This window comes from Suillus fuscotomentosus (assembly GCF_016647785.1).
Source record: "Suillus fuscotomentosus strain FC203 chromosome Unknown F5891scaffold_35, whole genome shotgun sequence".
Lineage (NCBI taxonomy): Eukaryota > Fungi > Basidiomycota > Agaricomycetes > Boletales > Suillaceae > Suillus > Suillus fuscotomentosus.
Genome location: NW_024539547.1, coordinates 165,893 through 191,265, shown reverse-complemented (window position 1 = coordinate 191,265; position 25,373 = coordinate 165,893). Strand labels below are relative to the sequence as shown.

At 49.1% G+C, this 25,373-nt stretch overlaps 6 protein-coding genes across 6 annotated transcripts; 2 read left to right on the top strand and 4 right to left on the bottom strand.

Annotated features, from left to right (window-relative positions):
- Positions 1–439: 439 nt before the first annotated feature.
- F5891DRAFT_1164807 (S-adenosyl-L-methionine-dependent methyltransferase) lies at positions 440–2,464 on the bottom strand (the record flags this gene model as incomplete). The annotated part of the gene is made up of 11 exons (XM_041365370.1): positions 2,077–2,464; positions 1,845–2,025; positions 1,573–1,787; positions 1,376–1,436; positions 1,184–1,323; positions 1,022–1,126; positions 915–967; positions 870–883; positions 752–813; positions 579–703; positions 440–521 (listed from the first exon to the last, which is right to left on the bottom strand). The coding sequence occupies exons 1-11, from the start codon at positions 2,389–2,391 to the stop codon at positions 440–442; spliced, it is 1,353 nt and encodes a 450-aa protein (XP_041224559.1). The 5' UTR covers positions 2,392–2,464.
- Positions 2,465–5,428: 2,964 nt separating this feature from the next.
- Positions 5,429–7,052, bottom strand: F5891DRAFT_1235288 (uncharacterized protein; the record flags this gene model as incomplete). Its single annotated transcript, XM_041369627.1, has 5 exons — positions 5,429–5,743; positions 5,799–5,852; positions 5,904–6,223; positions 6,282–6,732; positions 6,846–7,052. The coding sequence occupies 5 exons, from the start codon at positions 7,050–7,052 to the stop codon at positions 5,714–5,716; spliced, it is 1,062 nt and encodes a 353-aa protein (XP_041224558.1). The 3' UTR covers positions 5,429–5,713.
- A 561-nt stretch (positions 7,053–7,613) lies between these two features.
- F5891DRAFT_1040935 (uncharacterized protein) lies at positions 7,614–9,914 on the bottom strand. The gene is made up of 6 exons (XM_041362041.1): positions 9,858–9,914; positions 9,689–9,810; positions 8,515–9,606; positions 8,213–8,358; positions 7,935–8,145; positions 7,614–7,884 (listed from the first exon to the last, which is right to left on the bottom strand). The coding sequence occupies exons 3-6, from the start codon at positions 9,536–9,538 to the stop codon at positions 7,757–7,759; spliced, it is 1,509 nt and encodes a 502-aa protein (XP_041224557.1). The 5' UTR covers positions 9,539–9,606; positions 9,689–9,810; positions 9,858–9,914; the 3' UTR covers positions 7,614–7,756.
- Positions 9,915–16,798: 6,884 nt separating this feature from the next.
- F5891DRAFT_433458 (uncharacterized protein) lies at positions 16,799–17,398 on the top strand (the record flags this gene model as incomplete). Its single annotated transcript, XM_041371809.1, has 2 exons — positions 16,799–17,100; positions 17,154–17,398. Coding segments are annotated over 2 exons (309 nt in total), but the record flags the coding sequence as incomplete, so codon positions are not given.
- A 2,084-nt stretch (positions 17,399–19,482) lies between these two features.
- Positions 19,483–20,469, top strand: F5891DRAFT_1111256 (uncharacterized protein; the record flags this gene model as incomplete). Its single annotated transcript, XM_041363718.1, has 2 exons — positions 19,483–19,523; positions 19,581–20,469. A coding segment is annotated over exon 2 (549 nt), but the record flags the coding sequence as incomplete, so codon positions are not given.
- Positions 20,470–21,277: 808 nt separating this feature from the next.
- F5891DRAFT_1040892 (uncharacterized protein) lies at positions 21,278–24,710 on the bottom strand. The gene is made up of 6 exons (XM_041362040.1): positions 24,585–24,710; positions 24,096–24,526; positions 23,840–24,011; positions 23,643–23,700; positions 23,183–23,580; positions 21,278–23,114 (listed from the first exon to the last, which is right to left on the bottom strand). Exons 2-6 carry the CDS (start codon positions 24,279–24,281, stop codon positions 21,601–21,603), a joined length of 2,328 nt encoding a protein of 775 aa, XP_041224554.1. The 5' UTR covers positions 24,282–24,526; positions 24,585–24,710; the 3' UTR covers positions 21,278–21,600.
- Between the last annotated feature and the right edge of the window lie 663 nt (positions 24,711–25,373).

Genomic DNA, 25,373 nt, shown 5'->3' with positions numbered 1-25,373 from the left:
AGCTTTGACGATCCCCCAAAGCGTGTTTCAAATCCTCGAGCGTCTGCTACCTACAAACATGTCTGTTCGCTGGATACGGTCAGCACAATGCGATATCGCAAACAATAGAGACGGCACGGGATTGAACTGCCTCTGGACCTGCTGACAGCACTGGGTAGAGTAGAAAGTGCATTAGTATACGGCGTCTCGTTATCGCAAACAATTTTTGAGAATAAGCACACGATGGGTATTGTTCAGCGGGGGTAGAAGCTTTGAATGGAACCACTAGGGAAGCTTCCGGTGATGATCGGCTATAAGGACCGGCTCGGCCTTGATCAATCACGATCGACACATCAGAGGACCAAGTTTTGTTTGTCGTTATCGTCTTGGTTGAATCATAGGAGGATCGATTGGGGAGGGTAAAAGTACAATAACAGAATATCGCTGATTGTGTCCGGCATCAGTCCTGAGCGATTCTAAACTCCAAGAGCATCGTCCCTACGAGATCATAGGTTTGGGTGAGCGCTAGACCAGCACTGGCCCTGCAAATCATAACAGATCAAACATTATCAACGTATCCAGGCATGGAAGGAACTTGCGCAATAATCTTGAATTCGTTCAAGGTTCGCTCCTTGCCATTGAAAGCAAGCCACATGACCAGGTCAAGCTGGTGTGTTGTGTGACTGCCGAAGTTCAATAGTGTATGTTCGGGTGCCTCATGATCCTGAATGCATGATCGCACTTGAGCCATCCAGCTCAACTCTGAACTCACCTTACTAAATTCGTTAGCCCCTACGTCAGGCTCTTCAAAGTTGCGCAAGAGCACGCACTCATCTATCGCAGTATATTGATTCTGGAGCAAACACCACTTCGAAAAGCAGTCGACTCACGAATCAACACTCGGCTGTTTGGTCCCATTACTTTGCGAATATTACTGGAGAATCACCATCGACTCATTGTCCGGCCAGTCGTGAATGATGCTCCTCAACTGTATCAGAGTATTGAGCAGCCCGCGTTGAACGGGAATAAACCAAGCACTTACATAGTAGACATCCTTTCCGACAACGGGTGACTCCTCCAAGAAATTCAATGGCACGAACTCTATGTGCCCACCCAGCAGCGCCTCTGGAGCATTCTTCTCCCATATCTGATCAAATATAAACATAACTTGTCCGTCGGGTGAGGACCTGATGTCTGAACTCACATTTCTTGCCATCTCTAAAGCTTCTGGGAGGTCCTGATTGGTTATTCTGAGATGAGGGAACATTTTCGTTAGAGGAATAGACATGGCTCCCGTTCCAGATCCGACATCCACCACAGAGGATACACTGTCCCAAGGGTAATCTTATGGCTTGCTTCAATCGTGCTGACAGTCGAAAGAATGGTGATCGCTCACAATGCAACACCGCAGATGAGCACTGGATCTCGGAATAGCCCACCATGCCTCTGTGAAATATCTGTGTATAAGATTATGCGAGGCGTCAGCCAATCAAGAGCGGATGAATATCGAATCTGAATCCTCACGCACATCGAGTGCCTCATCCTATACAGCAGGGTAAGCTATGAAAGGTCAGTATGATGACTAAAACTCACGTTCATCTCCCAGAAGCTGTTGTCTTTGCCTTCCTTTCTGACAGCAGACGCTTGAGGGGGTTTTGCAACCTCGCCTGATTTTGCAAACTCTTTGTCCATCATAGTCTCATAGAGAGCCGCGACACCTTTCGGGAATTGTTGTATATAAGCTGCGGCGTTGTTTGTTGACTTGAGCACGAGGGAGAGTCGCGTGTTTGCGAATACGTCTCGCCTAACTGTATAACATCCAAGGCTTTAGAGAGAAGTATCAACCCAAGTATTATGTATATTACCTTCTTTGAAACAACCCTTGAGGGCTAAAACTCGCAAGACGCGTGCGATTTTGGTCTTACTGTGGTCGACTGCATTAGCCAACGCATCCACACTAAGACCTTGCGGGTGTTTGTCCAAGACGTCTGCAATACGTGATTGCAAAGCGACGTCTATGCACGCCCAATTGTGGTTATTAACAAACTGGGAAGATGAGAAACGAGGCATATAGGGTTATCTATAATCAATACTTACATTATATGCCGTGTATTGGGGGGGAGCCAGTATGGTGTTCAATTGCTCGCATGCACCCTCGAGTAGCCTGATTGCCTTTCTGAGGGCAAGTGCATCCGTCGCGAAGTCGAGGGGGTGGAAGGTATCTGCGTCAATACCAGGGACTCCATGTCCAGTTTTCTTGTATTCCGCGATTGCTTGGTGTGCGGAGGAGTTGATGATGTCCAAGAGGACTTGAACCTTGACCTCATTCGGCTCCGTCATTTTTGGGTGTGCCAGTACTTGTGCGTATCCCCATCGAAGTCGACCAGGTTTTATATTCCTCGACAAATACATATAATCCAACTGCTTTCACATGCCAGCGAAGACCTGTGCTGAGAATATTGAACGTTTGAAATCGATCTCAATTAAGTACTATGTACAAGTGAGCAAGCGCATACTAGTCGTGACCCTACCAATTTTCGGTACAAAACTCCCATAGCCATACAGGTCTATTCAACATCACGGAAGACCGGCGCTGCGAAGTTTGAGTCACTTGCAAAGCGATAAATGTTGAAACGTGAAATCTGGACGATAGACTTGGTGTCTCTGTTTGCTCAGGCTGCTGCACGATCACTGTCAAGTGTAGATACCACATCAGAAGGAGGCCTGCAAATATGACTTTATCACTCACCTTGACTTCAATGCAATTATTTCTGTTGCAAGCCAAACTGCCCTTTTGCTCCCATTTGCGAAACATATCTCACCAGAAACCAACAAGAGAAGGGTACATAAATTACAGGTCGGCAGACGATGCGAAGGCAGGCTGTTATCCAGCGTGACAAACGTTATGCAATCATCAGGAAATTGGGGAGTCGGTGATATGACTAGGCGGAGTTTAGAAACCTCAGTCAGTCAGTGGAGTGTCGGTCAGACTTGTTAATATATGATAATGTGTTGTCAGGGAAGTGCCAGACTGATAGAGAATGATCAAGCCTGTATCGACTAGTCGAATAATAGTCAGACTTGATAATAAATGACAACTGGTTGTCACGCCGGTGCCAAATTGACAGAAGGTGATCAAATCTTTGTCGTAATAGCCAGACTGGATAATACATTGCAAGTGGTTACCATACAAGCATCAAATTGACTGACAATGGTCCATTGTTTGCCAGTCAGTTGTTTGATGGTAATATATTGTCGGGCAAGCACCAATTTGACTGTATATGGCCTTCCCAAAATTGTATGTATATTCCTAGTAATCGACGACAAACAAAAATCTACCGTGAATCAGGTAGTCTACTTGCAATTGCCCCAATCTCCGTTAGCTATGCGGTGAGTTCAAAGCTCCAGCGAACACTGTGAGGTTCATCCTGGGCGACACATCGTTCCACCACATCAACTTCGCGGATACTCATTCCAATTCTGGAGAAGGCGATGTATCAATTCATCGCGCTCCCCTTGAGCAAGAATAATCTGCATAGAACCACTAATTAGTCTATGATATCCAATGTGAGCACGTGTGTGCACTTTACCGCCTACCAGCAATGCTGATTTGAAGATGACATAGAAGTATTTTGATGGCTAGTTGAGGATCCCAGGACCTGAGCCCGGCCGATGATACTGGAGATGAGAAGTATTCGTCACTTTGTCAACGCTCTGATTTTAGGCATATACCGCGTCAAACTTACTCAGATCAATTTCAGGCTAGAAGCCGGCCTGTTCTAAACTCACGTTTCCGAACATGATGCACTGAATGAGGACCAAGAGAGGTACAACCTTTCATATCGATATCAGAGGGATGACACGACGAAGTAGTGGCTCACCCGGGGCAGATTGATACCGTACGTGGCAACCCTCGTCTGAGTTGTCTCCTTTCAGTCTCCGAAAGTGGTACGAAATTGGGAAGACCGGCGTCCTGGTCTAAAATTGATCCGAGTACAGTACCACGAGTTTTGACGCCTATAACGGTGCGAGAATAAATCTTGGAGATCCTGACAATACTCTTACTGAGCTACAACGGGAACGACAGATGGCGCATTCATAACGATCACGTTACCTGGCGGTACTCCCCCTCTTCAATACAGCGATCAAAAATGCTTTCTATGATAGCTTGTAGCCGAGCATCAATCTTCGTCGAGCTCCCGGAAGGCTCTTCAGTGCGAAGCTCGTCGTATCTCTACGTGATCAAGTCACTGAACGTTGTAATTTTGCGGCTCTTTTGAGCTATTTGTCAGTATACCTCAAATATTACCGTCACAGGAGGTCACAAGCGGTTGTGTACTTACTTAATGGACATGGTTTGACCGCTCTAGTTGAGTATGGACCGACCCCCAGCCTGACTCAAACGAACTTAGAGACGATGGAACGAAGTTATGGTTCAAACATGCAGCATCGGTAAGCCAGTCAGAACTTGAAGAGTGCAAGTTAGTTAGACGAAAGAAATATCTTAGCATACACTTAGTCAAAGTATAATTCAGGGATATTCAAATATCCTGTTCTCGTTCCGAATCTGCCGGCGTAACATTAATCGTCTGCCAGTTAGTACAAGTCATCAGATTTCAGGCGAGATATTGTATTGAAGTCAGGCAGATGACATGGCTGACGCTTGCGCGCGGTTTGAGACAATAGACAGTGACAGGAATAAAAGGCACAAATGAGTGCTTGCGGATGCGAGAGCGGTATTTCCTTCTTGTGGATATGTGGTAATCGTGTTCCTGATAGAAATGGCGACTACGTCAAAAATGCTTCGCTATGTAGAGTCGTGGACCATGGCTTTGGACCAGTGCATGACCGTTGGCCATCTCTGAGCATAGCGCAGTTGTCAAGCAAGACTTTCAGGTCACGGACATTGGTTGAAGTCGACTGCGCTCTGTTTGTGCTTCACCGAGAGATGTTATCCGTGCTAAATATTCCATCTTGGCGTAAAATGGTACAGGGAACGACAACAATATCTTGCAAGAAGATGGGTATTATGGTCTGGTGTCTAGGAGGACATGAGTGTAACGATGATGACAAAGGGCCGACAATTTTGTTAATGTTCGTGTCTGCTTGAAGAGTAGAGTATGCCAACCATATGTCACGCGTGCTGTTTTTAGCCTTTCTGTGTAGAATTCCCTTGGGTCGTACGACAGAGTGAACAGTGTCCAAATTCTGGACTTGGATGCTGCCAGTGCGAGTCTTTCGAGCTGGTTATTGGGCGACACCTGTATGAGTCCTGCTTGGTATCGCGAGCCATAGCCTTGGTGGTTTCCGGTTAATCCGAGAAAGGGTGCTGTGCCAACGTACAGACGATTGCTAGTAGTACTGCCATCAATATATTGGTGAGTAAGATGACATGCGCAGTACTTACTAGTGTGAGTTACGTTGGAAGTGTACAAGAACGAAATTTAAGAGCGTTTTGGGCGCGTCTCCCGAGCCTCATTCCAGATAAGGCGAGCTGGTAACATCGCCGGCGCTAAGGAGTTTGTCAGAAAGGTGCTTGCCGAGATATAGCAAGGATTTTCAACCCTGCAGAGAGCAAGTTGTCAGCGAGTCACAACTTTTCTGGACTCGGTGCTGTCGGTGAAACTATGGCAATGAGTGAATGTAAGAGTGTAGGGGATACGCTGCCGAGGCCGATAGAACGACTCCAGAATCGAATCACCTCGCTGAGTGTAAGACTGGGGATGGTCGCCAGTCAGAAGCGAGAGTGTAGTTTTCCCGGAACCTGTAATAGCTGATCAGAATCCTGAAGTATCGGTTTTATGCAAATGTTAACGCACCATTCGTGCCTTGAAGGTGCCAGCGCGAATGATCCATTTGATATTTTTGAGCACCTGGACCGAAACAGCGTCATTGACAGAAATAGTGAAGAACAGTGTAGTTACCTTGTGTGGACCGTATGATACGTTTACGTTCTTCATGTCAACTACTGGCTTTCCATGATCAAGGCCAGACTGCAGATATGACTGAGTGGTGCTTGCCGTTCTATGCTCAGCTTCCTTTGCGTGATGTTCCGCATGCTTGAACATGATTTCATCTTTGACACCTGTCAGGATAGTTTCGCCCGTCACTAGAGCGATGTGCGAAATCCAGTCAGGAACAGGGTCCTGGATCCAGAGACCCATGATGATGCGTAGACTGTGAGACTCATGCAGTGACCGAAGGATATTCAGCAAGATCGGGCGAGTATTAATATCAAGGCCGGCTGGATAAAGTACAGTCATCAGACTTTACGCTCGTCGAATTTGAGTTCAATCACTCACTTAAAGGTTCGTCGAGTACGAGGAGCTCTGGTTCAGACAAAATAGCCTTCACGATGCGTGCTCGACGCGTCTGGCCATTTGATAAAGCTATCAAAGGTAAATCCAACAGGGAGGAAAGACCTAGTCTCGAAGTTAGGCCCTCAAAGATGCCCTTCTTCACTTCGTCCTGTGCAATTTCAATGGGAGTCTTCACCTTTCCGCCTTTCGGCTGGACGTTCAGAAAGTCGTATTTTCCAAACATACTTTCTCGAAGGGTGATACGGTCTTCTTCTCTGACTGCGCCGTATGGAGAAGTGTAGTCGTAGAAGGCACCACCTGCTGCGCGCGGCCGATGCGCGAATGATACAAAAGCCGCGCAGTTGTGTGGGTTGCGTGGAGGGTCTGAGAGGAAAGGAAATAGTCTTCCAGGTAAGGGCGGAGGAGGAGTTATGCGTAGGTGACCTAGGAGTGTCTAAAGCGCAATCTGAATTGGTCAATGTAAACACTTCAGAATATCAGCATGACGCACCTGCAAAAGGGCTGTCTTTTACTTCAAGCCAGTCCCTATCACAGCCCAGCTCTCACCCTCATCAATAGTCCATTCAACATCATGGAAGACCGGCGCTGCGAAATTTGGGTCACCAAAGCGATAAATGTTGGAACGTGGAATCTGGACGATAGACTTGGTGTGAGCTCTTGTTTGCTGCTGCACGATCGGGCGTAGCTATTTTGACGCGGTCCTGCCGCGCCTGCCGCGGTCGTGACGCGGCCGTGACGCGGCGTGACGCGCATGTGACGCGGCACTGACGCGGCACTGACGAGCCTTGACGCGGCACTAACGATCCTTGACGCGGCCACTGACGCGCCATTCCTATATTCTATATTCAACTTCCAGATCAAGTTGGATGAGTTCACGACCATTCTTTTGTTATTTTATTTGCCTCAGAGCCATGTACAACTAGGTATACATAAGCCAATGACTATTTTCTTTTCCTCCCTCTCTGGACCCTTCGAGCCTGTGGAGCACATCGACGTTTAACGGGCGGACATTCTTTGGCCGGCAGAGAAGGAACTACAGCTTCGGATAGCTCGTCTGCAGACTCCAAAGATGTAGCATCAGAGTTATCACTGAATAAGGGGCCGCGCTGTCAATCACATAAGTTAGATATCTATCGAACGGAGCAGGTAATGTCTTCCTCACTTCAAGTTCACTCTCGCTATAATCTCTTGCAGAAACCCATTCATCAGGAATTCCGACATACACATTCCATCGCCTGTGATGTTGGCCAGCATCCAAACCCCACTGCTGGTTGCCTGCAGGTCCTGCTTCTTCGGAATCCTCGAACATCCTTGCTTCTAGTGCGGTCAGACACTCGAGGTCGACATCAGCCACGAAGCTATTGGTAGGATAGCTTATCATGAGATCAGCCCAAGCCATCTTCAACAGCATGCTATCGTTCCATTCTTCGTTTCGAGCTTCGATGCGTTTTTCAAAATCACTGGCCTTTCGGTGAGCAACCACGAGAGTGAAAGCATGCACCAAAGGCATGCCACCAAGCCATTTTTCGACTTGACCGGAAGCACCAGGAACATTCTCCGAGAACCAACGTGCAATTTTGGCATACTCGTGAGATGAGATGTCACCACAAAACGGTATGCTGTATGCACCCACACCATCTGGCTTCTTCGATCGCAAGATGTAGTCTATCACGGGGTATGCCTCCGCACCATATTGGTTCAAATCTGGACTGTCAAGGAGCTTCTGAAGCGAAGCAATATGTGGTAGTAGAATGTCGTCCAGTTCTTTTGATACTTCCGCTGACATAAAGTTTTGAATCAAGTCTTCTTCGCGAGGAGTATCCCAAGAGTGGATCCATTCTCCGAGCTACACAATACTTCGTGTCAAGAGGACTGCGAGTATAACCAGTCACTGTCACTCACGCGAATCTCACGCCTCTTAGCTTGGTCCTGCCAAAGTTCATCCACGAGATCTCCTTGCTCAACATCACCAGGAGGTGATCCCAAACTTGATGGGAATCTGCAACCGCGCCACCAGACCACCCGCCAGCGTACTCGGTTGCGTGCACTAGCAGGGAGACTAACAGTGTCATAGGACTGAATCAGCCGCACAGGATACCAATACTTCCCGAGACGAGCCAGAGCTCCTTTGCCAGCACTATAAGTGAGTGATCAGCCATATCTCGATTCTCAGCTAGGGTTGGAGATCAATGTAATCGGTAGTGCTCGGCTGAACCTCCATTTGCATAGGTCATGAGTCCAGGTACCCAGCATGCGAGCAAAGCAGAATATGTCGAACTAATTATGAGAAGATCCTTAGATGAGTACCAAAACCCATGTGCTGCATCCGAAACAATGCCATTCACAGCCTCGTCCTCGATGAAGTCGGTCACCAGTTGTGACACCATGAATTGAGTTTGAACAACAACGACAGTGACTGCTTCGAATTGAGAATACAAAACATATCCTGGATGGTTCTTCTGGAATTCTGCGAAGTCATCAACAAAGTTTCGAGTAGACTTGCCCCGTAGTGCTTGCAGCTCGGCCTTGACACGGTCCTGGTTGAGAAGCACTGTGGAGATCGTTGAAACAGATTCACGGGTACCAGTAATGCTGTTGCGACCAGCAATTAATGCCGCAGGGCCAGCAGCAGGATTTTCGAAGACTATTTGTTCAAATCTTGTCCGCTCGTCACGAGATAGATGCAAGATGTGAGTTTGTTTCGGATGGTGGTGAATGCCCTTGTGAATGTAGTAGACGCCTCCTTTGAATGAATACAACACTGATGTGGCACCGCAGTCGATGTGCTTGAGCTGACTACCACAAAGGCACGATGCATTGAGTTGTCCCATGATACCAGCCCGGCGGGTCTGCGGACGTGTGACTACCTCACAGGTAGGTTCATCACAAGTAATGACACCCAGGCAAACACGTCTCGTCTTTTTACCTTGCGACCACGCAAGTGCTGACTCTGACCCCCTCTTGTCTCCTCCTCCTGGCTGACAAGCCCAATGTTCGCTAAGATTGTCAGTTCTTAATACCTCCTCCCATGTTAATAACCTTTCAAAGTCACCGTCCGGCCATGGGTCCCATAACTCATCTCCACCGCCAGATTTGGGACGTAGGGAATTGGAGGATTGATCCAGACCACGGCGTTGATTTGTTCGGGCTGCAGAAGGACTAACACTTCGGGCACGTCGGCGTGGTATAGACTTTGTGTCCGTGCAGAGTTCGAATAACTCTTGTGAGTGGTGTTTCATGTGTTGAGGGAGGGGTGGTGGATTTGGGACGGAGTGTGCAGGGTCATGTGATGGCTGAGCGGTCTGCACGGAGGCCGGAAGATAAGCTATTACATTGCCTGTTCTATTTGTCAAATCTGAGTTCACAAGGAGAATATGTCGGATGACGCACCTGAACGGTCATAGCAGGGTATGAGGTCCCCAAAACTCAGCAGCGGACCCGGCCGATCTGGATAATTTTGATTCTCTGTCTCGTTGGGATAGAAAAAGTTGAATATATGTTTGATTAATTGCTAAAAGATGGTTATAACAAGTTTACTCCGTATTTTAAAGAACTCACAAAGGCCATGATACGATTTACAAAAGCGCGATAATAAGGGTTGTTTCTCGAGCCCAGAGGAGACAACGAAAGAATGCTTAGTAAAATAAATTTATTACTGCCTATGGACAATTACAGTGTACGACGTCTAATTCTGTCAGGATGAAAAGGAACACTGTTAGAATATCAATTATTATGACAGATGTAAAGTAAAATGTACCTAAGTTATACGGACAGTGTGACAGTTGAGGTGGTGAGGTTTGACGCGGCATGTGGAGGTGGTGAGGTCTGACGCGGCATGTGCTACTTGTGACGCGGCATGAATGAAGTTTGACGCGGCAGTGACGCGGCGTGACGCGCGGGTGACGCGGCAGTGACGAGGTTTGACGCGGCACTGACGCGGCATGGAGGAGGTTTGACGCGGCAACTGACGCGGCACAACTTGTTTGACGCGGCACTGACGCGCATGTGACGCGGCAACTGACGCGGTATGTGCTATGGTTGACGCGGCACTGTAGTAGGTCTTGACGCGGCATAGAGTGTGGATGTTGATATTAGTACAGAGACTGCGAAGATATTTGGGAGAACTTGTCGTGGTGTGAGTAGTGCTTGACGCAGCCTAAACGAGGCTTCTGACATGCCATGGTTGGGGCTCGACGTGTTGGTGCAGGGTATAGAGAGTGGATCAAACTTGGCAGGGTGAGGTCGAAGCTTGACACAGTGAGACAACATTTGACACTGCATCTGAAAACCAACATAGATGAACGAATTAGAGGTAATGCAACAATATAGGACTGACGCGCAAGATGCATACTAGTAATATGAACGCAGAGGACAAGCACTGTAAATTTGGTGAGAGGTGAATACAGCACTATAGAGCCTGTACGCAGGCAGACACTCATATGTTGATCATTAACGATGATTCAAAGTGTTTGGAATGCGATATGAAGTTGTGTAAACATGATTTGTACATAGGAATTTGTTACAGTGCCGCGTCACATATGCCGCGTCAGTGCCGCGTCACAGGCGCGTCACGACCGCGGCAGGCGCGGCAGGGCCGCGTCAATTTCACCTGGCCCTGCACGATCACTGTAAAGTGTAAATGCCACATCAGAAGGAGGCCTGCAATTATAGTATGACCTGGTTACTCACCTAACTTGTTAGAAAGGCGCTTGCCAAGAATCTTCAATCTTGCAAAGAACGAGTTCTTGGTGAGTGACCAATTCGGCGGTGCTTCTATTGATGTGAAAATCCTCGCATCTCCATCAATCTCCATCTAGATATTCTTACTCCTTGTTCTCCAACATGAGCAGCACGACCCATAGTTCTCCTGTAACTCACTTGGGATAGCACGCTAATGCCCTCCATCTACATTGGGAGACGTTTTCATTTTCCTTCTATTACTTTCAAAATCAATACTTGTCCATTATACGGCCGTCCATTCCAAGCTCGTGGTTTCACGTCTGGCTACCCGTGTTTCACTTCCACAACCGAGATGGTGTCTTGTTGTACCTCAGAAGTCAAGAGGACCCAGACAGTGCCAAGCATCATTGCCTTCTAAAGCAGCTCGAGGCCACGGGCAACCAAGTCAACATACTTCATCATCTCGCTGACCGCATGCACGAGATTAACTGGATAGTTGACACACTCGACTTACTGTAATTCATTCCTCGGTCTCGTATTGGATCATAGGCTATCATGATTGGCCCGAAAACGCTCATGAAGTCAAAGTTCGACATAGTGCGTAACTCGTCGCCTCCTGAACGTCTCATTAAGCTGATGCTTGAGATGCTCATCGCTAGGTTTTTCAATGAATGCGGACATAACTATAATCCACCGGGCTCTGTTTGTAAGTCATTCACCGTCTGTCTCCAAAAGTGCTTACTCATATGCCATAGCTCTCTTCAACCACAGTTACCGTTTTTTGCGACATTCCCCCTTTACGGAAGCAAGGGTTATTGGCTGAACGACTGGCTGAAGCTATGGTCTGACTTCAACCGTGACGAGCTGCGACATATTGATGTGCCTGGGCAAAATGGAACTTTCGATATATCTGCCGTGGCCGGTTGGAGTCTCGCGGACTGTAAACGTTTGGAAGGGGGTATTGACATCTTATTAATCTTGAGGCTGACTTGCAAGTATCTATTGAAGCACGCATAGCGTTTGGATGCAGGAGCAAGATCTAGAATTAATAGTAGAAATTATATATATAGTCGTGAAATTTCAAATTTCAAATGTCAAATCCAGACTCATGAATCATGATGTATTTTGTCGCGATCGGCGAGAACAGAGCTTGAGAGATCCAATCGCGAAATTCAAATGCTTATCGTTTAGCGCTTGCAACACAGCTTCGAGGCGTGCGGCGTTTGGTTTGATGTGGGCAGTGGGCACCTCTCCTACTTCGCTTCCACTGCTAAGGATTTACAATGACTCGGAAGAAAAGCAACTCATCGATGAGAAATTCTACTCAAACATCTAGTCAACCGACAGCTCCTGGAACTTCGGTACGTGGCTTATGGGTGCACTCCACTCCAAACACTGACATCGACACATCCTTCGTCTAGCATCGACCCCGTAGCAAAATTGGTCAGTTTCTGAAGAAACTCAAGGAGGATGCGAAAAAGTTAACGGTGAGTCCACGAGCATGCGCAATGAGCGTCCTGGAACACCACTAAGCTTGCAACAAGCGCTCGAAGGATTCCCGCAGTCTTAGCCCTGCTCCCAGAAATGTCCATCATGATGAACGTGCTTTATCGACCCCAAATATCGTGGTGAGTTCTGATACTTTCCCTTTAGTCTATAGGCTCTCTCTAAATTTTGGCGGTTGCGCAGGTTCAGGCTACTTCATCTAATGTGGAGGCTGATACCGAATCGGCACTTCGGGATGCACAACAGGGTGCAAATCGCATGCATCCACTTTCGGGCCCTGCGATAAATGCAGCGTCTGTTGTCGAAGGCGCACAAGAGGATCTGGATGACGCTGACAGCTTCCAGGAGACATTTATAAAACCCCTCAAGATATTCAATGATGTTATCGGGAAGATCGCAGATGTATGGACCCTCCTCCCGATCAGAACCGAACTAATCTAGTTTCACAGCTACATCCGTATGCAAAGATGGCACTGGTCGCGTTATCTTGGACAGCCGAAGTATGATTTTTTCTTCTGGCTATCTCACCGCTCAGCAATCATTTGTGTAGGTTATTATAGCTCAAGCGAAGCGCGACTCAGCGGTACTCGAGCTTCTCAAGAAGTTGCGTGAAGTTTACGACTTCATGACACAAGACGGGAAGCTTGAACAAAAAATGTCTATGCATGCTATGATCATCCTCGGAAAGATTTCCAAGTGGATCCGTAAATGTGCTCATTTCATCAGCAATTATTCGGAGACCTGCAACTTTTGTGAGTGTCACTCGCTGCTGCGCTCTGTACCTTCTCAAGCTTCTACCATCATCACAGGGAAGAGACTCGGAAAGAATGTTTTCAAAGAAACGACAGATACGATCCAAAAGTACAATGACGCTTTAGATATGCTCATGCAAGACTTCCGGGACCAAGTTTTACTCGATGTAGCCACACAGGTCCAAGACATTGACAAACAAGTCCACGACATTGACACACAACTTCACGACATTGACACACAACTCCACGATATAGGTAAGGATTCAGACGACCTTGCGACTTGACATATGTTCACACCTTTGCAGGAGAAAAACTGGACCTCAGCGGCATCACCTATGCGGAGGGCGCGGGACTAGATACCAGGAAAGAATGCCTTGAAGGGACGCGCACGGAAATTCTTTCCCACATCACGGATTGGGTCAACACCACTGGGGACGACGTTCCACGCGTGTTGTGGCTATCTGGCCCTGCAGGCAAGGGAAAATCGGCCATCGCCCACACCATTGCTAAGTGGTTCAACGACGTGGGAGGGCTTGGTTCGTGTTACTGTTTTGACCGCCAGCGAAAAGATCGCCACGAAAAGATCTTTTCCACGATTGCGTGCGACCTGGCTGACCGCGACCCGAAGATGAAGCGGGCATTGGCAGATACGGTTCAGGCCGCAATTTCACTCAAGAAGACGTCGGATATCACCCAACAGTGGCAGAAACTTCTTATCGAACCTCTGAAGTCGTCCGGGTCAACTAGGGAACCCATCGTGATCGTGATCGACGCACTGGATGAGAGCGGTGGAGCAGAGACACGGGGAGACATCCTCCGTATTCTAGCTGGTAAACATGACAACCCCACCGTCCCAAAAATCACAGACCTCCCAAACAACATCCGCTTCATCATCACCTCTCGCCCGCTCGATGACATCAATGACGAGTTTCATGGTGTTCAGCATGTTCAACCGATGTCGATGGATGATATTCCACCAGCAGTCGCAGAGCGCGACATCTGTGCTTACGTATCCAAGGAGTTGGGAAAGCTGGATCTTCAGGACAGAGAGTTCCGAGTCCTAGCTGAGAAAGCTGATGGACTTTTCGAGTGGGCACGTCTTGCTTGCGGATACATCACAAAGTCCCATGCTGGGCTATCTCCAATGGATTGCTACAAGGCTGTGGTGTCACACGATCCTGCTAAGAGAAGCGTGCTGTTGCACGACATGTATCGCATCATTTTGACAGATATTATGCACAAGGATACATCCACCGATGTCCAGCATTCGGAGGAACTGGATTCGATAGCGTTAGCGAGATTTCGCTCAGTGATGGGACAAATACTAGGTACAACTGGGCCTCTTGCTTTAGCTTCCCTGAACGCCATGAGGGACTATTTTCCAAATGAAGAGGACCGTTTCGACGTGAAGCTTATTGTAAAATGCATGGGCTCCCTCCTTAGTGGCACCACCAACGCAGATTCCCCAATCCGACCCCTTCATGCATCCTTCCGCGATTTCTTGACGAACAAACGATCTGGCGGAGAGTTTTTCATCGACTTGTCAAAGGTGCAACGCGACCTTGCATTCGCGTCACTTCGAGTGATGGAACACGGTCTTCGCTTCAACATCTGTGGTTTAAAGTCGTCGTATCTACCTAATAGCAGTGACCCTGGACTGCAAGACCGAGTTCAAGGTTGCATCCTTCCACATCTGTCATATTCCTCTCGATTTTGGACTTCGCACGTACGGGACACAGCCTTCGACGAGGAGCTCGCAAAAGAAGTAAAATCGTTCTTCGACAACGAACGGGTCTTTTTCTGGCTAGAATCACTGGCCCTGATGGATGCGCTGAGCAGCGCAGTTCCCGCCCTTCCGCTCATTTCCCACTGGCTAAAGGTCTGTACATTGCTACGGAAGGTCAGATAAAGCGCTCACATGCAACCCCAGGACCATTCTGAGTTCAAAAACATCTCATTGACTGCAATGGACGTTCAGAGGTTCATTCAAGTCTTCGGCAGCATCATTTTACACAGCACACCGCATCTATATGTATCAGCACTCCCATTCTTGCCTGCCAATTCTCCGCTATTGAGAAAGTTTTGTGCACGATTTCCAAATATTCTTCGTGTGGCATCCGGACGTGATATGAACTGGCCAGCTGTTCAGGCCGTTCTCAGGGGGTACACCTCATCAGTTTTGTCGGTCTCGTTCTCGCCGGACGGCACTCGCATCGTCACTGGTTCTTCGGATCACACTGTTCGGCTGTGGGATGCAGGGACGGGGAAGCCAGTCGGTGAGCCCTTGCGGGGGCACACTGATTCAGTTTGGTCGGTCTCATTCTCGCCGGACGGCACTCGCATCGTCACTGGTTCTTGGGATCAGACTGTTCGGCTGTGGGATGCAGGGACGGGGAAGCCAGTCGGTGAGCCCTTGCGGGGGCACACTGATTCAGTAAGGTCGGTCTCGTTCTCGCCGGACGGCACTCGCATTGTCACTGGTTCAGAGGATCAGACTGTTCGGCTGTGGGATGCAGGGACGGGGAAGCCAGTCGGTGAGCCCTTGCGGGGGCACACTGATTCAGTTTTGTCGGTCTCGTTCTCGCCGGACGGCACTCGCATTGTCACTGGTTCAGAGGATCAGACTGTTCGGCTGTGGGATGCAGGGACGGGGAAGCCAGTCGGTGAGCCCTTGCGGGGGCACACTGATTCAGTAAACTCGGTCTCGTTCTCGCCGGACGGCACTCGCATTGTCACTGGTTCAGAGGATCAGACTGTTCGGCTGTGGGATGCAGGGACGGGGAAGCCAGTCGGTGAGCCCTTGCGGGGGCACACTGATTCAGTTTGGTCGGTCTCGTTCTCGCCGGACGGCACTCGCATCGTCACTGGTTCTTGGGATCGCACTGTTCGGCTGTGGGATGCAGGGACGGGGAAGCCAGTCGGTGAGCCCTTGCGGGGGCACACCTCATCAGTTTTGTCGGTCTCGTTCTCGCCGGACGGCACTCGCATCGTCACTGGTTCTTGGGATCGCACTGTTCGGCTGTGGGATGCAGGGACGGGGAAGCCAGTCGGTGAGCCCTTGCGGGGGCACACCTCATCAGTTTTGTCGGTCTCGTTCTCGCCGGACGGCACTCGCATCGTCACTGGTTCTTCGGATCGCACTGTTCGGCTGTGGGATGCAGGGACGGGGAAGCCAGTCGGTGAGCCCTTGCGGGGGCACACTGATTCAGTTTGGTCGGTCTCGTTCTCGCCGGACGGCACTCGCATTGTCACTGGTTCTTGGGATCGCACTGTTCGGCTGTGGGATGCAGGGACGGGGAAGCCAGTCGGTGAGCCCTTGCGGGGGCACACTGATTCAGTTTGGTCGGTCTCGTTCTCGCCGGACGGCACTCGCATCGTCACTGGTTCTTGGGATCGCACTGTTCGGCTGTGGGATGCAGGGACAGGGGAAGCCAGTCGGTGAGCCCTTGCGGGGGCACACTGATTCAGTTCGGTCGGTCTCGTTCTCAGCCGGACGGCACTCGCATTGTCACTGGTTCTTCGGATCACACTGTTCGGCTGTGGGATGCAGGGAAATCAAACAATTGTAACAATCATCTCATTCGTTTCTCGTCCAACTCTACCCACACGCTATGCAACACCCATGAGCTAACGGAGGGAGCATCCCATGACGACTACAGTTCGACCTCTTCAACCCCCTTTATCCTGAATCATGACAGTGGATGGGTAGTAGGGCCCAAAAATCGGCTCTTATTCTGGGTACCCCCCGCTTCTCGACACACATTTTACAGCCCTGCGACTGCATTGGTGATACCCGGAGGAGGTCCTGAGCTTGATTTGAGCTGTATGGCACATGGACAGCACTGGCAAAAGTGTCGAGAGGAGTGAGTCTCCTCGAACCCCTTTCCGTCCCTCGCACTAAAATCAACGTCTGCAGGCCTTAGTAACGACGATTATTGCAAGTGATGAATTCGTTTTAGATATTTCGGATATAGTTTGGACGTGCCCGAGTGTACAGTGGATCATACATCGTGTTCAATTCTATAAATACCTACCATGTAGCCTGATTTCAAGCCGAGGAGCTGACTGTGGTACTTATGATGTTCATACTGGCTCGTCATAACACATAACAATGGACAAGCACACTGATTTCACCAGAGATGCAGTTGCGCATGCGCCGTGGATTGTGTTGAAGTACAGTATACATTGGCGCTTGCTCAGTTGCGTACTGAGATGGTGAACCGAAGAACGTCGTTGCGGTCATCTGTCATAATGAAATGAAGAGTCTGAGTATACTGCCGCAGCGCTTGGTATTTTAACTGGCCTCGCTGGCATTTCAGTGTGTTCGTGATGTTACGCAGACGGTCATACTAGTAAACGATTCTTCACGAATGATACCTGCTGCAAATATGATGGCGACAGAGATTCTTGGTTGCTGTCTGTTGGGATACATAAGTGCCATCTGAGTCGGTAGATAAGTAGAATCATAAGCAATGGTAATAGATATCGTCGAGACATGAATGAAAACTGCTCACTCCAAAAGAATACATATACCCAGCTACGATATTTCTAGTAGGGTCCTGGCTTCTATCACGTTGTGAACGGAAGTCACGTCTTTGACTTGTACAATAACATCGTGATCGGAGGCAATCCTCTTGCATACACCGCCGCGCTGCCACACTAGCAAAATCGAGGAAGACTCAGGTTCCAGCCAATCTCCCAAGCTTCCCGTATCGTCTGCGAAGTCGGGCAACTCGAGCAGATGATTGTCCCACAGACGGGCAATGAAGAATATCGGTCGCGTGGGCCTTTCCCGCGAGAACTAGACCAGCTTTCATTCGCTGATGATAAGGAGGTCTGCCTTGACTTTATACGTGCGAGGGGTCTCTTCGGCTGGACCACGCTACCATCTGACTTCCGTGACAGGGAAGCCGATGCAAGTCTACGATACGCAGTGTGTACGTATCGGCGTCTTCAGAGGGCGTTGGTTCTAGATTAGAAGACAAACAACGAACATTGGTGCATGCGCCTCCACTAGATACACCAGAAGGTACGTCTTAGAAGGGCATATGCGAACAATAAGTCTCCCTTGCAAGAAAAGCACAGGCAGCACGTTTCAAGAGCATCACGAACTCACCGTACATCAAAACGACACCCTTCGAATCAGCCAACACTTTCAAAGTACTAAGCGGCGACACCTCTCCTTACACGTCTCCTCGAACAGCTGCATACGTCAATGAATATTTTCGTAGACCAAGCATTGTGTAGATAGCACGCACCGAACACCGCTCCAGGGCCCATTTAGCTTTCACCTTCTTTCAATCAGCTCACCCGCAGCCTCAGGTTTGAGCGCAAAGTCAATTTTTAGCGCAGCCTATGACTCGTCTGTCGAGTTTTCACCCCGGGTTTATTCTGGAAGAACATAAACGCAGACGTGTCTGTTGGCCCATCATGATGGTTCAATGAATAATATAATAGTGACCAAGTGAGAATATAGAGCTCACATACCCGGTGGGAGTAGACCTAAGATTTTTCCACATGCGCTCCAGATACTCTTGTTATGTGTGCACAAATATAGAGGGACCGTTCCCCAGGGCGCTGCGAATGAAACGGGCTGCTGGTGGGCATGCTTGGGCATGCCGTCATATAAAATACTATCAAGTGTTTATTAATTATTCCTGTCTGTCTTGTGGCTGTGTATTTGCGCGTGTCAAATTGTAGCGCTACGTCATAACTAATCTCGGGCGCGTCTCACGATGTATGTTATGTGAGACGTGAGGGAGGCATGAATTGCAAGAAGATCAAGTGTGAATAAAAACCACGCTAGAGAAAGGAAATACACTGGGAATCATAAGAAAACATATTCTAGGTATTTTTCGTCACATGATGCAAGCCACATGGCACTTTTTCCTTGAGTTACGTCACCACTCAAGAAAAAAATGCCACGTTTTCTCGGTCATGTGATAGCGCGCGTCCTGGATTCCAATTCGCGAACGGCACGACATGCTGTTCTTCGCTAGACGAAATTCGAGTATAGTTGGACACCACAGTTACTGCAGCTATTGTCGACAAGGTGCGGTCTAAAAGAGATTTGCATCACTGAGATTTATGCACCTTAGAGCTTCGTACGTCAGAGAAGCGACCCGCTTCAAGGCTACAGTTTCAGATATCAACGTTCCGTCTCGGAATCAGCAGGTGATATCAGGGCGCTGTCGATAATGCTCCATCGGTGCATTTGCCACAGATTGTCGCTAAGATTGTGTACGAGGGCATCATAAATTCCAGTGTCATCTTCGAGGAATGCATAGTGAGTGCTACCTCCTAGTCACTCTCAAAAGTTATCCGTTTCTGATAGTTCAAAAAGCCTATGCAGGGAATCACTGGAAAACACAGCCAGTCTAGTTACACGCATGGTACTTGTATAGACGTGCACATCCAAGACAGGGTGGTGTGTGCGTTCGGGCTTGGTCGCGACCATTTCTTTTTATGACTACGATCACTGCATAATTACTACTTACTGCTCAACTTTAACAAGAAACAGAGTCCACTCAGCCATGGATACACGGATGGGCCTCGCGAGGGGTCCACCAGGCGTAGCTACTTTGACGCGGCTGTGACGCACCCCGACGTCATTTTTAGCCACGTCAAAATCTCCTAACTAAAGGAGTCAAACCAGCTTCAAGGTCTCTTACTCCGTACATCATGGAACCTCCTACTCCCATTTCATTTAGATTTAACGACCTTCCAACTGAGCTCGCCCTCATCATCTTCAAGCATGCGGCACAACCGCCTTTTGCTCAATATGTGCCTTACACCCGAGACCCATACTCATCTGCCCTGTCACTATGCCAGGTCTCCAAAAATGTCAGGCGCGCTGTGCTGCCTGAGCTTCTGCACACTGTACTATTGTTGACACCTCGCCACCTACTCGCTTTCGTACGGGCTCTGCGTATGCAGAAAACATATATCGATCAACAACATGATCTAGCTTTTGATTACGCACCTTGCGTGCACAGGATGTCAATTGGAGAGTTTCGGGGGGCCGTGCACATCCCAGTTCCCTATACACCCCCTCCTATGCCAGAGCTTGAATGCGAGTTCGATATCGATCTGCTAGCTCCAGTGATTCTCGGCGTATCGTCCCTCACAATCGACTCTAGAAGTCTAGATCTTCTTACAAGGTGCCTCAAACATCTGTGTAACTCCGATGTCAACTTAGATGTCGACCACAAAAAATCTCTGTTTCCTTTGAGCATGAGAAGTTTGATGTTATTGGGCAAATTCTCTTATCTATGGCATCCCTTCGTGGGTCTGATTATGGATATGCTTTCCTCGCTTCCATCCAACACCTCACCGTACTCTTTTCCCCATCCTTCCAACAATGCCTGCCCTTCCAGTGCAACTGTGTTGGCGAAATTAAAATGGATGATTGCTTTGCCTGCATGCTGCCTTTGTGCATCGCGCGTGGTCCTTTCGAAGGACTGAAAAAACATTCTCGTTGGTCATTCCGCACATCAATCTCCCGCTGGTCGCTCAACGTGCGCCTGAGGATATGGGTGAAGTTGCTCACGTTGCCTGCTTCCGCGCTACCGGACCCTTGTACACCAGAGGAAATAAAGCGACTGGAGCGAAATTTGCGCCATATGTTACATCTCTGCCACGATTGTTCCTTTATCGCTTCTTGATGAAACTTTGAGGCCCTCGGTGTCAGACAGACTACGCAATGGGTTGTATTACGGTACATACTTTGGACATAGTACTTGCTCCGCAGTTATTCCTTGTCTTGCCAGTAACACGAAGTTTACTAGAGCTGATCACGGTGAAATTGATGGTTCAACACGAGTTTAGCACCTGGCAAGCGACTTATTCCCAATGCACGCATAGTCATTGCCATTGCATGGCGTTTATATCTAAGTCACGCTCGACCTTGGGCATAACAACCTGCTGGACTGAGCCTTCGCATCGTCTCTGCCGACCTGTAATTTATGTACCTTCTCTTGTTGATTTCTGGTGAAAAATGTTCACAAATGGGAGGTTTGGCTTACAATTACAAACAAGGGAGAACGATGCATGCATGAATGTTATTGAATAAGCGCTGATCATAAAACAAGTCTGTCTCGAAAGTACAACAATATGCATTTCACAGAGCAATCATGTGCATGAGGCTTTGAAGTATGCAACACAATAGTACATGACAATGATCGTAGGTGCTGATTGGATGTACAAGCGGTAAAACGAAAAATGATTCTGAAGTACGTAGGTATGAAAATTCATCAGGGTATGGTACATATCGCCCAGGGAATGGTAGTACAAGGAATGGAGCTTCAGGTAGAAATACAAATATGGAGGCGGGGCGACCCTGCGATTGTATTCGTTCAATACGCTTACCAGGGCTTCTCGTCGACAGTACCCCACCCGCTGGTAGAGCTCTTGGGAGCCTTCACCGGGGCCCGCCCACCACGCTTGCTACTGGCGGTGGAGAACCCATCCTCGTCAGGGTATCCAGCAGCGCTATGGGCATCCACCTCATCTGCCCAAGAAGTGGAAGGCCTCTGCTTGACCCAGGCGTTGTTGGTGTTGGTGTTCGCCTGGGCTTTCTGCTGCGGTGGGAACTTCTGCTGTGATTGGAGCTTCTGCTGCGGTTGGAACTTCTGCTGCGGTTGGAACTTCTGCTGCGGCCTCCACTGAGACTGGGACTGGGACTGAGCCTGGGGCTGAGACTTCCACTGCGACTGGGGCCTCTGCTGGGTCTGAAGTCTTGGCCTTTGCTGAGATTGGGGCGCGGGCTTCTGCTGAGGCTTGGGCTTGGGCTCCGTAAGCCAAGGGTCAAAGCTAGCTTCAGATTGGCCCCAACCGTCATTGGACGGCTCAGGCGCGCCATTTCCTGCAGGCTCCGCCTCTTCAGGCACAACTTCGCCCGCATTCCACGAGGCATTTGACGGATTTCCCCATCCATTCGCAGTTTCAGCTGCGACGGATTCCGCTTCATTGAGGCTCTCCCGGCGCTCCATGGCAGCGGCGGATACGATGGCCCTAGGAGCGCTTCGCCAGTTTGACTTCACGGGCGCACCGCGACCTCGGAATGCATTATTAGGAGGTCCACCACGATCGGTGCCTCCACCTCCACCTCCCCTTCCCCCTCCTTCTCCCCCGCCTCTGCCATACTCCCTGCCTCTGCCTCTGCCTTTACCCTTCTTGTTGTTCGAAGTTGTATCCTTCTGTGCTCTCTCCGCGTCGCGAACCTGCTTCGCGTACTCACTGCAGATTCCCTTCCTGCAGATGATTCCATGGGCGTTGCATATAATCGGCTTCTCCTGCTCCTTGTCATCGTTCAGCTCTCTCCACTGCGTCTCGGCATCTGCAGGAGCATCGTCCCAAGTAGCCCCATCCGCAGTAGGCCAGACTTCAGTACTCGCGGGCTCATCCCACCTCCCGGGTGCGATCGAGTCCAGCTCAGCAAGATCGGGATCCATATCACCGTCATGTACTGACAACCCGTCCAGTGCTCGTTCCATGCTGTCCGAGATTTGGACTTGAACCCTGTATGGACAGTCCTCAGGAGTAAGTACGATATCGGTGCTGGCATTGGAAGACCCTCCGTTAGAGCTCCAGCTAGCGATACTTGTGTTATCGCGATCGAGGCTAGGCGCCGTCGCAATGCGAGGAGCGCCCCATGCGTTGGGTACTGCCGGAATTCCAGGAGGATGAGTAGGGTAGGATGTTCCATCATTCCAAGCTTTCGGACCACTCAGACCGGGAGGGATGGTGGGGGATTGATTAGATATTGTTCTGGGTAAAGGAGAGGGGGCCCCGCTTGGAGGAGTATTCCTTCCAGATCCAGTGGGGGAGTCTGACCACCCGTTCGGTCCAAGTCCTGAGGGCGCAGAAAGGCCGACCCCTTATCGTGAAACAAAGGAAGCGCTAAGCGTCAATGGTACTTCAGAATGAAAAAAGTGCACGACGCACAAACATCAGATGCTTTCACTGCGATAGGTCCGCCGCCAACTGCGGGCTGCTTCTTGAGCCCAGGGATGGGCGGAGAGGAAGTAGCGATAGCAGCCTTCCATGCGTTGCCAACTGGTGCTGTGAACTTCGGGGCGCCTTTGGTCCACGCCCTCGCAATGGGAGCAGGAACCTGTTTGTCGGTGGTCCATTGTTGGGAACCGACGACTGTAGCAAGGGTATTGATAGGAAACACAGCAGGAGGCAAAAGAACCGCACGCTTACCTGGTGGAGGAGCCATCAGCGCCTCAGGGGGAGGGCGCTTTACGGCGCCCGGAAGGGGCCTACACATGGGATGATTGGTCTGATCCTCGATCGGCACTTCACAAAAATGGGTTTCAGGGTATGGGAAAGTGATGAAACTGGAAGGATGCCATAGTCCGTCAGGTTACGCAGCTGCATGTCATGGAAGATAGAATCTTACTGATTGTTCGGCGACCACATTTTAAACCAAGCGTCTTCGACATAGATACGCTTCCAGCCTGCGAAATCCGATATAGTATTAGCCACCTGATCCGTTCATAGAAGGTAATGAAGATTCCTCGATTATTACACAACCGATCGAGCTTATCGAGGAGGAATCTGGCGCCCGGCAAAAATCAAATGGATTGCTTGACTCACCATTCTTCTGCACCTGTCTTCCAGTGCTATAAGTGCAATAAAATACCTTCGAGACTTGATCCTGTTCTTGTTTGGACGACTTCTTCAGGAACTCCCTCCAGCGATGCTCGCCGAGTAAGCGATCGAGTTCTGGGCATTCACGAGCTATCTCGATGATAACCATGTCGCGTGCCTGATTGATGTGCCACAATAGAGATGTCATACAGACGAAGGTCAGCCACATACACTGCAGAGACGATCCACTACGACCACTTACACTGGGCTTGTGAAAAAACGCGTAAAAGTACTTAGCATCGATGCAGCATGCTACCCAACGCGCAAAATCCTGTCTATCCTTGGGCAACTCCATGTTGCAATGACCGTCAAGGACGTAAGGATGAACGACAGTGAGGTAGCGAGGTTCATCGTCTCCAGGAGGAGGGGTGGGGATACGCTTTGGCATGGTGGAAAGATAGAGAAATGGTACGTTGGGAAATGCAAGAGATCGAGTTATTTAAACAAAAAAGGATGGGCATGCGGCTGACGTGCTGAATCTGCGTGCCAGTGGCGACTCTTAAGGATCCCCCTGTAAAAGTTCACCTGAAGGGGAACGAGTTGCTATGCCGTTCCAGCACAGTCCTGTATAAAGACAGATAAAAAGTTGGGGTCGTGGCACCGGCCCTGATGATAATAACAAAGATCGCGTTCCTATGTTCGCATTACTTGTCAGATCTGGTTGATCCATGGATATAATGAACGTTCAAACCAAAGAGAGGTCGTTGAAAGCTTGAGTTCAACAAGACTTTCCAAGGTCGGCGGGCATGAAATATACAAAGAGTGCTTTATGAGATTGTAGACAGGAGTGGGTCCTTGAAGGTCCTCGAATGTCCGATTATCATATCCTGTACCGTGAGAAAAAGCACCGCCTTCGAAATTCGAATGACGAGTAACTCATCATCGAATGGACCAATCCTAGGCCTATAGCTAGACTGGTGACCAGCCCCTCTATGAGGCAAACCGTCGATAGAGGCCTATAGCTATCGCATTGATCGCTCGGAGGGCACTGCATACTACAATTTTTCATCGAATTTTATCGTTTACGTTCAAGCTATTCCTTCGAAGCGCTCAATTTCGCTTAGAGCTGGCGAGCGCAACTTCAGTAGATTTCAGTCTAGATCGATTCATACGTACAAGTACCCCAATTTAATATTTAAGGCTAGTCGCTGCGGGTGACCTTAGCGGAAGCAAAAACAAATTTCGGGTTCGAGGTTGCCAGCGCCATAAGTGATACCGTAACCGTGACGAGGTGACTGTGACAAAAACCTCATCACGTTTTGGCGCTAATGATATAGCCCATGAACTGAAGTGAACATATCGAGCAGAGCCTGAGTCTTTTCGTTGTGAATGACGTGAGGGTGTTCTGACTTTGTCTGTGTAAGGTTTGGAGAAATTCGAAAGAACCGAGTAAGGTCCAACTGATAATAGGATACCAGAAACCGCATCTAGCAGGTCTGTAAGGATTGATCAGAACGTTGAACATCCTCGTCTAGGCGCG

Coding starts and splice junctions, on each gene's coding strand:
- F5891DRAFT_1040935 (XM_041362041.1), bottom strand. CDS start 9,538: ATGAAACACCACTCACAAGAGTTATTCGAACTCTGCACGGACACAAAG. Junction 8,146..8,212: donor GCAGGACCAAGCTAAGAGGC/GTGAGATTCGCG, acceptor AGTATTGTGTAG/CTCGGAGAATGGATCCACTC. Junction 7,885..7,934: donor GCGATCGAAGAAGCCAGATG/GTGTGGGTGCAT, acceptor TCATCTCACGAG/TATGCCAAAATTGCACGTTG.
- F5891DRAFT_1040892 (XM_041362040.1), bottom strand. CDS start 24,281: ATGCCAAAGCGTATCCCCACCCCTCCTCCTGGAGACGATGAACCTCGC. Junction 23,581..23,642: donor ATGTGGTCGCCGAACAATCA/GTAAGATTCTAT, acceptor GCATCCTTCCAG/TTTCATCACTTTCCCATACC. Junction 23,115..23,182: donor AGTGAAAGCATCTGATGTTT/GTGCGTCGTGCA, acceptor TTTCACGATAAG/GGGTCGGCCTTTCTGCGCCC.